The sequence below is a fragment of the Tupaia chinensis genome, unplaced genomic scaffold (assembly GCF_000334495.1).
Source record: "Tupaia chinensis unplaced genomic scaffold, TupChi_1.0 Scaffold000573_1, whole genome shotgun sequence".
NCBI lineage: Eukaryota > Metazoa > Chordata > Mammalia > Scandentia > Tupaiidae > Tupaia > Tupaia belangeri.
Genome location: NW_006160087.1, coordinates 3,724,387 through 3,736,876, shown reverse-complemented (window position 1 = coordinate 3,736,876; position 12,490 = coordinate 3,724,387). Strand labels below are relative to the sequence as shown.

The window sequence follows — 12,490 nt, the reverse complement described above, 5'->3', positions numbered from 1 at the left end:
TAGACTTTGTGACTACACGATGTTTCAGAAAAGCTGGAAACAAAATCTCATAACAAAATAAGAATCTCAGGACCAAAAAACCAGAAGAGTTTAACTATTCAATGTCTAAACCACAAAGACAATCTGTGAGTATTTCTTACAAATTTGGAAGACTTAATTTTGAATCCTCAAAACCTAACACAGTGCCTGACCAAGTGATATTTACTAAATCAAAGAAAAACTATCTAATGAATGGTATAAATGATAATCTAGAAGATAGTAATTCACCCTCCTTTAAAACACTATAATCTAAAATACCAGATACACAAAAACTGACATGAAGAGAAAATCTAAGGTGACTCTCTTGAGCAAGAGAGCCGCAAACACATGCCCCATGTGTGACCCTGGGACATTGCGTCAATTCCTCAAATGATGTTCTCTGTCATTAATACATCCCTACTCTCAGCAGCCAGTCACCAGTAGCTGGCCGAACTTTGCCTGTCCATGCTCCACCTGCTCCTACCCCCTATTTTCTAGAATTGTGACAACTCTCCCCAGCAACATGATAGATGATAGGAAATTTTGTTTCTGTAAATTCTGAACATTATAAACAAAGCAAAATTCTTATTTCAGAACCCTCAGGGGTGACTGGCTCAGGACTTTCTCTTCTCTGTAATTTCAGCCATAACCTAACAAACCTGCCCTTCACAAAGTCTAGCCACTTTCCTCACTTAAGGAGCTCGCCCCAGCTTCCTCACAACTGGCACTGCCCTAAAGAAATGGGTTCGCATGCATCCTGATCGCAGCCCATCTGAGAAGACACTCTGACTGCGAATGAACCTAGCCACTGGAAATGAAGCGGAGGTAAGGGCACTTTATGCAAATGAAACGAACACTTTCTACAACTGTAACACCTCAGTTCACAGCTGACTTTACTAGGACACTCAGTAACTTGTGCTCGTATTTTGGTTGCTTCCTTCTGTCTTCAGGCAAAGGTTAAGATTCCTCTGACAATGCTACTAGCTAGGCGACTCTCCAGCACCCTGCTCCTGCCGTGAGGACAGCAACAAGGAAAAGCAGGCACGTACTTCTGGAGACCAGACTCAGACACGTCTGCTAGAAGACGACTGGACCCTGCCCTTCAAACAGACCCACTCCACTGGCACGCCAGGTCAGGCACTCACCTCTCCCATCGCTCTTCCCTCCAGAGCAAGTGCTTGAAAATCATGATTCAGTTCATCCATAGAACGCACCTAGCATTTAGGAGAGAGGAGGGAAATGCTGGTTAAGTCAGTATCTTATGTTTTATAAACTCATTATACATAACTAAAAAAGTTTTCTATGTTCACTTTCAGGTATCAGCAAAGACAACAATGGAAAGACAGAGTGAATATTTGCTTACCTTTAGACATCAGAGTTCGGCAATAACCCCACTTTCTTCCCTCCCATTCCCTGTATCTTCAAAACATGAAAAACATACTATCCAGGAAAAGAAAACTATTACATGAGAATTATGTTATCTATTTTTCATACACTTAAATTTAGTAAGATCAGGACCATAAGATGGTATAATGTTACGTTGCTGTACTCCCATGTAGTTGACCGTGGTTTGAGTCCTGGATCTTGTGGCTTGAAAACTCAGCGTGAGCTGGTCCTGTGTACATGCATGCCCAAAATCCCGAGAGGAGAATGGAGAAGGGATTGCAGCATGGCCATCTCCCCAAGGGGGTGATTACTTACTTTCTGTCTCTCTGGTAAGCACATGCAACACCTTATACCAAAAATTTCTCTAAAAAAAAATAGGGGGCCAGCAAGTGGCATGGTGGTTAAGGCGCTGGACATTCCCACATGGCCGACCATGGTTCAAGTTCTGGGCCTGGTGGCTCGCTTCCTCACTTTCCTTCTCTCTGTGTGTCTTTTTTTTTTTGGAGGTTTTTGCTATAGGGCACGTGTGCTCGCCAGAAAGAGAGAGACAGAAAGTGAGAAATCACTCCCCAGGGGGTATGGCGATCCCGCAATCCCTTCCCCTCCATTGTCCTCTCAGGATCTTGGGCATGCGCACAAGCGCGCCCGGCGTGAGTTTAAGGCACCAGGTCCAGGACTTGAACCACAGTCAACTACACGGCAGTTCAGCAACATAGCCATTACGCTAACTGCTGGTCCCTGTGTATCTATCTTTCTCTGGTCAAATTAAAAGAAGAAATGAATGAGTAAATAAAATAAATAATTCTTTCTAAAAATTTACTAAGACCAACATGCTGAGGGCAATGACATTTGGAGATTATTATGTAACCTGAACCAGGCTAATGAATCAAAGAGCACAGTGCTCCCCCGACTGGAAAGAGCTAAGAATCAGTTAGGAAGTTACTTAAGCCAACCCACTGTTCCTTTGATAACCCTCAAAGGAGCACACTGCACACTACACAGCACAGCCCCAACACTCCAAAATACCGGGACTCCCTGGGAGCCCCAGTCTCAAAACCACATTCGGGGAAAAAAAGGCTATCCTCTCCCCATTCTCACTCTGTCCCTGTCTGTTCAAATAAATAAATAAATAAAGTTAAATAATTCTTAAAAAAAAAAAAAAAAGAAAGAAAGAGGATATATCTGAAGAATCCTTTATCACTAAATGTATTCAGACCCACATCAAAACAATATTGTTAGACTTTAATTTACTCAGTTCAAATCACTGTAAGGGTAATTTCAACATGAGGAGTAAATAATGTGGGGCCAGAAGATGGCATGGGGGTTAAGGTGCTGGACTCCCACATGGCCAACTGTGGTTCAAGCCCGGGACCTGGCAGCTTAAAAATTATGCCAGGTGCGTATGCTTGCATGCCCAAAATGCCAGAGAAAGAATGGAGGAGAGTTCACTGTGGGGCGGCCAGCCCCCGTGAGGGGGTCATTTCTCATTTTCCCTCTGTCTCTCCAGTGAGTGTACGCACCTTATGGCAAAAAACTTTAAAAACAATAATTTTTTAAAAGAATGAAATGTAAAACATAAGGGTCAGCCAGTGGCATGGTGGTTAAGGTGGCTGGATCCCACATGTCCAACTGCACAGTTCAAGTCCCTGCTCGCTCAAAATCCTGAGGGGAGAATGGAGGAGACTGCAGAGTAAGCAATCCAACCTAGGGAGTGATTTCCCACTTTCTCTCTCCCTCCCTCAATCCATCCTTCCATCCAGCAAGCACACATACCCCATAGCAAAAACAAAAAACAGTTCTAACTGAAAATCCCTTGACGCCCACTAATTTTCTGAGTTAACCATGTCTGAAGTCCAAGTCCCGGGGCTCTTCTGCCTACCAGAAAAAGGCTGCCTTCGAAATGCCTGCAGGAGGTGCCTCTCAGACTCCTCCTTCAACCACCCTGCACAGGTACCAGGCGAGTGCAAAGGAGGGCACGTCAGGGCCAAGCAAGGACAGAGTACGGCACGGCCCACAATCTGAACAAGAACTTCATAGAATCTTGGGGCCACTAGGTGGCATGACTGTTAGAATGCTAGGCTCCCACATGGCTGACTGTGGTTCGAGTCCTGGACCTGGTAGCTTACTTTCTCTCTTTCTCTGTTCAGAATAATGAGGATAAATAAAATTAATTTTTTTTTTTTAAAGAATGTAGAGTCTTACTGACATGCTATCTATATCCCCTAAGAATCTGGGTTTGTTTTTTGTTTGTTTTTGTTTTTTTTTGAGAGGTTTCTGCTATGAGGCACATGCACTCGCCAGAAAGACAGAGACAGAAAGTGAGAAATCACCCCCAAGGGGGGATGGCCACGCTGCAATCCCTTCTCCTCCATTCTCCACTCAGGATCTTGGACATGCACGCACACGCGTCCAAGTCTGAGACTCGAATCTCAGTCGACTACATGGGAGCTCAATGACATAGCCATTACGCCGTCTTCTGGTCCCAAGAATCTGTTTTTCAAGATTTATTTAGGAGCCTGCAGGTGGCTTAGTGGTTAAGGTGTTAGAAACTCACGGGGCATGGGTACATGTGTGCCCAAAATCCCAGAAGGAGACTGGAGAAGGGAATGCAGCAAGGCCATCCCTGCCAGGGAGACTTCTCATTTTCTATGTCTCTGTGTGTCTGTCTCTGGCAAGCACTCACAACCTACAGCAAAAATCTCTCTTTAAAAAACCACAAAGGAGTGGGCCTGGCAGGTGGTGTGGTGGTTAAGGGCGCTGGACTCCCACATGGCCGACCTTGGTTTGAGCTCTGGACCCACCAGCTTAAAAGTCGCACCAGGCAAGCGTGCATGCCCCAGATCCTAAGAGGAGAATGGAGGAGAAGGGACTGCGACATGGTCATGCCCCCTGGGCGATGATTTCCTGTTTTCTGCCTCTCTGACGAGCATACGTGCCCTATAGCAAAATTCTCTCTCAAGAAAAAAAAAAAAGAGAGAAAAGTATTTAATTTTATTTATTTATACACACACATGCAGACTTTTTTTTTTTAATACCAAAGAGAGAGAGAAAGCAAGTCGCCAGGTTTAGAACTCAAACTGCGGTTAGCCATATGGAAGTCCAGTGCTCTAACCACCATGCAACTTGCCAGCCTCCCCTAGGAATCTTAACTGTTTGCACTCACACTATCAAAAAACACCATTAAAATTATTGTTTTATATCACAAAATTTTTAAAGAATTATTTAAATTTATTTACTCATTCATTTATTTTTAATTTGACCAAAGAGAGAAACAGAGAGAGAGAAAGGGAAAGTGAGAAAGCAAGCCACCAGGTCCAGGACTCGAACTGTGGTGGGTCATGTGGGAATGTCCAGCACCCTAACCACCAGGCCACCTAACCACCACGCCACCTGCTGGTCCCAATATCACGTATTTTTAAACGTAAGAACTGATACTGGGGCTAACAGGTGGCATGGTGGGTGGGGCACGGGACTCCCACATGCCTGATCCATGGTTCAAGTCCCAGACCTGGAGGCTTGCTTTTTCTCAGTTTCCCCACCTCTCTCTAATAACTATAACAAGTTTTTTTTTTTTAAGATAATAATAAATCCTTTACAAAAAAAATAAGTAACTTAGAGCTGTTTTAGGTCATAAATGGTACACTGTTACATACATACAACAGTCTTGAAATGCTTTCTAAAAACTGTAAATTTATGGAACCAGCAGTTGTCATAATGTCACTGGACTCCCATGTAGTTGACCACAGTCTGAGTCCTGGGCCCAGTGGCTTAAACTCACACCGGGCGCGTGTGCGCCCAAGATCCCAAGAGGAGAATGGAGGAGAAAGGGTTGCAGCATGGCCATCCCCCCTGGGGGGAGATTTCTCGCTTTCTATTTCTCTGTCTCTCTTTCTGGCGAGCGCACGCACCCTATAGCAAAAACATCTCAAAAAAAAAAAAAAAAAAAAAACTGTAAATTAGCCTCAAAGTTAAATGCTGTCCTCTGAGAGTACAAGGTGTCAGGGTTTGTTACTCTGGTGCCGACAGCTGCAAAGGCCTTGACATAGGAGCTGTGAGCACTGTACCCAGTGGGTGCATTGAGAAGGTAAGGGCATCCACCGGAAACACAGTGAACGGGCTGTGAAGTGACTTCGAGACCTGGGTCCCTGCGTGGACACAGAGCTTTGTACCCAGCTCAGTCCAGGGCCTTGATCACATTTCTCACTAGAGCAGGGTGTTTCTTGGCAATCCAAAATCGACAATTTTCACCAGGAATATAAGGAAACCAAGAGGTGACAGCAGAAAACATGCACCGTGCAGGGCTATGTGACCACCACAGCACTCTCACAAGTCCAGCACTGAGCCTCAGAGAGATGCCTCCCAACAACTGTCCAGTACGGGCAAGCAGAGCGCCAGCTAAGGCTTGGAGCACGACAATGGCCCTGCTGCTCTGACGCTGGACCTTCCCACGGAAAGTCCCATCAGTGCCTTTTCCCTATCACCATATCACCAAGCTGCTTCTGAGCAGCACAGGAGTGACCACGACTGAACCTGGACGGGCAGGCCGTGTCTGTGCCAGGCTCGGACAAGGGCCCGCTCGCTGTCTTCGGCCTTTGCTTTCCAATGTCTCCTCCCAGCCTTTGAAACCTGCCACCTGCCCTCTAACAGTCTCCACTCCGTTCTGTACCACCTGCCGGCTGCCATTCTCTGTCTCATCCTCTGCACTCTCTCTCTCTCTCTTTCAGGTCTCCTGTCTTCCTCTCTCTCTCCACTCTCCTCATCTCGCAAGGCAGACTCTCTCGTCTCTACAAAGAGTAACTCCTTTTCTCATCACTGGCTACCCTCTCCTCCCTCTGGTGAAATGAGAAAGGAGCTTCGCTTTCTGAAGATTTCTTTGCTAGTCCAGAAACCCCACTTGAAACGACCCATGCCCAGCCAACTGGACAAGCCACCTCATCGTGGGAACTGCCGTGTGCTATTCAGAGTGTATCTGTTCACAGCGAGCGCTGTATCTGGTACAGCAGGTACCAAGCATGCTCTCCAGACAGAATTCTTCCTAGGATGAGAAACTGCATTTCGTATGCTGTGATAATGTTCAATGAAGGAATGTAAAATAAATAAGCAATAAGAACCAGGAACGAAAAATTCTTCTAGGAAAAAAATCTTACGATCAGAAAACGATCCTGAGGGGCCACAAGAAATCAGAGTGAAAACAGACAACTGGAAGCAATACTTGGACGGATAATAAACCTTTTCCATCATAAAGCAGAAGGCTGGCTGTCGATCACGGCCGCAGAGAATGCCCCATGGAGACCAACAGACCCTTTCAGGTCCTTGTGCTCTACAGCTCCCCTTCTAAAAGCCTTCTTCAGTGCCAGGTTAATGTTAATTCCTTTTTTTGTTTTTAAAGAATGATTTATCCATCTGATTTTATTTGTTACTTTTTTTTTTTTTTTTTTAATTTTACCAGAGAGAGAGAAAGGGAAAGTGAAAAGTGAGCCTCCAGGTCCGGGAGCGAACCATGGTTGGGCATGTGGGAATCCAGCGCCCCAACCACCAGGCCATCTGCCAGACCCAGTTAATGTTACTTTCTAACATTAGTTACTAATTCCTTCTTTGCTTTTGGTAAATTTAAGATTCTCTTCCTTCCTTCAAATAACTGACCTAATCTATCTTGTTCAGTTTTACAAAAGTACCTTTTGGTTTAATAAACGGTTGTTAATTTTCCTTATCAACCTTATTTCCACTTTGTATAAGAGTCTGTGAAAGAGCAGACTTAAGACCACTCGGTGGTTGTTCCCACCCATTCAGTGGCCTGAGCAGTGGGGGCTGCAGACCAGTCTTCCGTGGAGGCTGAGCACTCCAGTCTTCAGTAGGGAACTGCTGGATGGGCACGAGGGCACCTGCACGCCTTCAGACCAGTCTGCGGCCTCAGGCTGAGCAGCAGTAAACTCAGGAGCTGGAGCAGTCCATTCACCCTGAAATTCCTCCTTGGTCACAGCCGTTTCAGCTGCAGCCTGCTCCTCCTTTTCAGTCTCTTCAGGATCTCTGTAGAAGTAGAGATCAGGCATGACCTCCCACGGGTGTTCACGGGAGATGGTGCCACGCACATGCAGAACTTCCCCGGTCAGCATCCACATCAGACCCACTGAATGAGCTCCCTTGTTGTTGCCCGGGATGGCAATGTCCACACAGCACAGAGGAGAATCTGTGTGCACAGGGCAATGGGAGGTGGATTAACCTAAGACGCCTCTGTGAGGGGCTGGGGGTGGGCCCTGGCATCAGTCATTTCAAGAAGACGCGGCTCCTGGAAGGCTGCCTGGATCTGGCTAGTGAAGGTTCCAGGAGTGAAGGACCAGCAACAGGAGTGGCTCCAGTGGCAGCAGCAAAATTCAGCACAGCCTTCTGTCCAGTGTTCCTGGAAGATCTGACACTGACGTCGGCAGGGTTTTCAATGGCAACAATGGCACGAGCTGCCAGCAGAAGCTTCTCCCAGGTCCTCTTCAGATTTACGATGTAGATACCATCACTTTTCCTCTTGTAGATGTACTGCTCCATTTGGAAGTCAAGGTTGGTGCCACCTAAGTGGGTTCCTGTGGCAAGGAACTTGAGGACATCCTGACGCCGGACACCGTGAAAGTTTTTTCCTTTAAGTTACGATGGGAACCCAGAACGCCATATTGACCCTTATTTCTCATAACATGTAACTTTATCGTTACCATTCAGGGCTTTCTCTGCTGCCACTCTCTCCTGAAAAGCATCTTCCACTTCCTTTACCAACATGACAAAACGGTTGACAATCTCAGGGCCAGACCTGAGATTGTGATACACTATTATCCCTCTCTCCCATACCAAGAAAGGGCACTTCTAAAAGTTCATAGAAAATTGAATTAAAACACAAGTTTATTTTACTGCAACAAATTTTAAAAACTGAGCTGACACCTCAGCTCCATGGTTAAGGAAGCCAAATCACAGTTCAAATCCCATTCCCAACAGCTTGAAAAACATGCTGGGCATGTGTGCAGGTGTGCCCAAAACCCTCAGGGCCAGCCCAAGCCTGGTGGTGAAGGGCCTGTACCCCATACGGCCAATTAGCAGTTCAAGTCTTAGACCCCGCAGCTTGAAAAGCAAACTCGGCCCGTGTGTGTCTCAAATGCCAAAAGAAGGAAGAAATGGAGATAAAGACAGCATCGTGACCATCCCCCAGGGGAGACGGCCTGCTCACTCATGCTCCCTCTCTCTCTGGCAAGTACACGTGCCCTTTGGCAACTGGAAAAAATACTTTGAAAGTCGTGCATAGTTCTTTCCTAATATGCATTTTCTGTCAGCTTTCTGACTCCTCCTCCTATACATGGCCTCTGTTTGAGTTTCCTATTAATATTCCCAGACCCCAGAAGTTTCTTTAGTGAGCTTCAACACCTGCATTATTCTATCAGGGACTACGTCCTAAACGAACTGCGATTTTGCATAGTAACTGGGTGTTTTATCTCATAGAACTTTAAGAAATCAAAACAGGACGAGAAGATCAAGTAATGGGTAAGTCACTGAGCTCCCATATAGACCACTCTCAACCATGGTTTGAGTCCTGGACCCAGAGGCTTGAAACCCACACCACAGGGAGCTGGGGGGTTTTTGGGGGGCAGATAACATGGTGGTTTAGGGCACTGGATTCCCACATGGCCGACCATGTTTCAAGTCCAGGACTAGAAGCTTGCTTTCTCCTTTTGTGCGCCTCTCTCTCTTGTCAAATTTTTAAAATAACAACAAATGGCATTAAATAAATAAAAACAACCACTCATACCAGGCGTGTGCCCAAGATCCTGAGAGGAGAATAGAGGAGAAGGAATTGCAGCGTGGCCATTCCTCCTGGGGAGTGATTTCTCACTTTCTGTCTCTCTGGCAAGCGCATGTGCTTTATGGCAAAAAAAAAAAAAAAAAAAAAAAAAAAGCTCTCTAAAAAAGAAATCAAAACAGATAAACCCAGAACTGTATCTCACACTCTGCAAAATGAAAAAGTAAAAGCATCACTTTATAAACCATTTTTCTATTTTAATTGCCAATAACACTGTGTTTTTATTCTGTACACAAAAATCTTCAAGAATCACATCCTAATCACCCTTGTGCCAATCAGCATGGAAAGCCCGATCTGTTTTGAGAGAGTTTTGCTATACTGCGTGTCTCTTTGCCGTAGAGACATAGAAGAAAGCAAGAAATCGCCCTCACCCCCATTCTCGCTCAGGATCTTGGGCACTCTCACACATATGTCCGCTGTGAGTTTCAAGCCTCCAGGGCTGGCACTTGAACCACGGGCGGCCACGTGAAAGTTCAGCGACATAACCATTTCGCCATCTGCTTGTCCCGGAAAGTAGTAAGTTCACTGACTCAACTGTAGACTGAACTGCCACTAGAGGTTTTACTGGTCGTGGCAGTGACCGAGTGAAAATGTCCAGCACGTAGAAGGCACTGAGCCGACCTCACCGAGCCCTCACCTCGTTCTACGCTGTACAATATTCACACACTCAGCCCTTTCTCTACTCTCAGACGACACGCTTTAACCACTGCTGGGGTCGGGAATCTCTCTCTAGGTCAGCATTCCATTTTATAGTTAATACATTAAAAGTATCTAGGATCACTTGACCATCTAACTTTCTTATTTTTTCAAAAATTATTAAAAAAAAAATAAAGAATTATTTGTTATTTATTTGTACTATAATTTTTTTCTTTTTTTTGGAGAGGTTTTTGCTATAGGGCGCGTTCACTTGCCAGAAAGCCAGAGACAGACAGAGAGACAGAAAGTGAGAAATCACCCCCCAGGGGGGATGGCCACGCCACAATCCTTTCTCCTCCATTCTCCTCTCGGGATCTTGGGCACGCACGCACAAGCGCCCTCCGTGAGTTTAAGCCATCAGGTTTGGGACTCGAACCACGGTCGGCTACACGGCGTTCAGCAACATAGCCATTACACTAACTGCTCATCTCAGAATAATTATTTTTTAAAAAAAAAAGATTTAGTAATGGTATACCCAGGGTCAGTTTCCAGAGACAACACTGAGAAAAAAACAAAGACAGGACATCAGCAGATGGCATAATGGTTACATCAATGGACTCTCACATAGTCGACCATGGTTCAAATCCCGGACCGGGCAGCTTGAAACACATGTGCATGTGAGCCCAAAATTCCAAGGGGAGACTGGAGGAGAAGAGACTGCAGTGTGGCTGCTCTGCCAGGGAGGATGATTTCTCACTTTCTGTATCTGTCTCTCCGGTAAAACTGCATGTACCCTACAGAAAAAAATTTTTTTTCTTTGAGAGAGATTTGTGCTCTAGGGCAAATACACTCACAGGAGAGACAACAGAGAGACAGAAACCAAGAAATCACCCCCTGGGGTGATGGCCACACTGCAATCCCTTCTTCTCTAGTCTTCTCTCAGGATTTTGGGTGCAAACGCTCCCAGCATGAGTTTTAAGCCACCGGGTCTGTGACTCAAACCGTGGTTGACTATGCAGAAGTCTGGTGACATAATTACTATGCCATCTTCTAGTCCCGTAAAACTATCTCTTAAACAAACCAAGAAAACAAACACAGACAGGCTGAGCTTGCTATGCCACATGTACCAAGTGCAGTGATCACTAACCCACTACCGCCCCTGACTAGCACTGCACAGCTCGGCCCTCACGCAAGGACAGTCCCTAGTTACCCTGCAGAGCCGACCTTCCAGTGCGCCATCTGCTGGTCCCCTCATACCCACCTTCCTGACACAGGAGCTGAAGGAAGAGAATCTGACTTACATAGGTAGGCTGAGCTAGACTCTGAGATTCTTTTCTTTTTTTTTTTTTTTTTTTTTCACATTTTATTTCTTCCAGGAACAAGAGATTGAGTAAGAGAGTGGCAAAGATTCTGCCCCCCAGTACTCAGGAAGTCCGGTAGGTTAACACTGCTTCACTGTCAGCCCCACCCAATGCTGGGTCTTTTTTCAAAAATTAGTTATCTAGGGAACCAGCAGTTAGTGTAATGGCTATGTCGCTGGACTCCCACGTAGTTGACCCGGTTCGCGTCCCGGACCCGGTGGCTTAAAACTCACGCCAGGCGCGTGTGCGTGCGTGTCCAAGATCCCGAGAGGAGAATGCAGGAGAAGGGCAGGCTGCATGACCATCCCCCCTGGGGGGTGATTTCTCCCTTTCTGTCTGTCTCTCTCTGTCTGTCTGACGAGCGCACGCACCCTATAGCGAAAAACCTCTCCAAAAAAAAAAAATTAGTTATCTATATTTTTTTAAAGAATTATTTTATTTAACTTTATTTATTATTATCATTATTATTTTCCAGTTTGATCAGAGAGAGACAGAGAGAGAGAGAGGAAGTGAGAAAGCAAGCCACCAGGTCTGAGACTTGAACCATGGTCGGCATGCGGGAGTCCAGCGCCTTTAACCACCATGCTACTTGCCAGCCCCATATCTATCTATATTTGATACTGTTGTGATTTTCAATCCACCAGTTCCACAACTCAAGCTGTGGTAGCTCAAGTGGGAATCTAGCACCTGAAGCACTATGCCACCTGCTGGCCCAGAGTCTGAGTTTTAGCCAGTGTTTCTTTTTTTTTTTTTTTTTTCTTTTTTACCAGAGAGGGACAGGGCAGGAAAGTGAGAAGAAGTGAGAAGGCAACCTGCCAGGTCAGAGACTCCAACCATGGTCGACCATGTGGGAGTCCAGCATCCCCAAGCACCACGTCACCTGCTGGCCCCTTAACCAGTGTTCTATATCAAGGATCAAAATATGTGGGACCAGTAGATGGCATAATGGTTTTAACACTAGATTCCCACATGGTGACCATGGTTCATGTCCCGGACCTGGCAGCTTGAAACTCGCACCAGGAGCATATGCATTCATGCCCAAAATCCCAAGAGAATGGAAAAGAAGCGACTGTGCTGTGTCCATTCCACCTGGGGTGGGGGGAAGGGGAAGATTTCTTGTTTTCTGTTTCTCCAGTGAGCACATGTACCCTACAGCAAAAATCTCTCTCTAGAAAAAGAGGATCAAAATGTGTTTGGGCTTTTGGCCGTAACCGCCATCTTCCAGTAATTCACCAAAATGATGAACACAAAGGGAAAG

At 45.8% G+C, this 12,490-nt stretch overlaps 1 protein-coding gene and 1 long non-coding RNA gene across 2 annotated transcripts in view; one reads left to right on the top strand and one right to left on the bottom strand.

The window, feature by feature from the left end:
* The window catches only part of PUM1 (pumilio RNA binding family member 1), a 151,749-nt gene that overhangs the window by 109,596 nt on the left and 29,663 nt on the right, over positions 1-12,490 (bottom strand). The window contains 1 exon segment of the mRNA XM_027775558.1: positions 1,164-1,232. Within this exon segment, the coding sequence (XP_027631359.1) occupies positions 1,164-1,232 (69 nt within the window).
* LOC102478226 (uncharacterized) lies at positions 376-1,558 on the top strand. The gene is made up of 3 exons (XR_335936.3): positions 376-843; positions 969-1,150; positions 1,335-1,558. It is a non-coding gene; the product is annotated as an uncharacterized LOC102478226 (long non-coding RNA).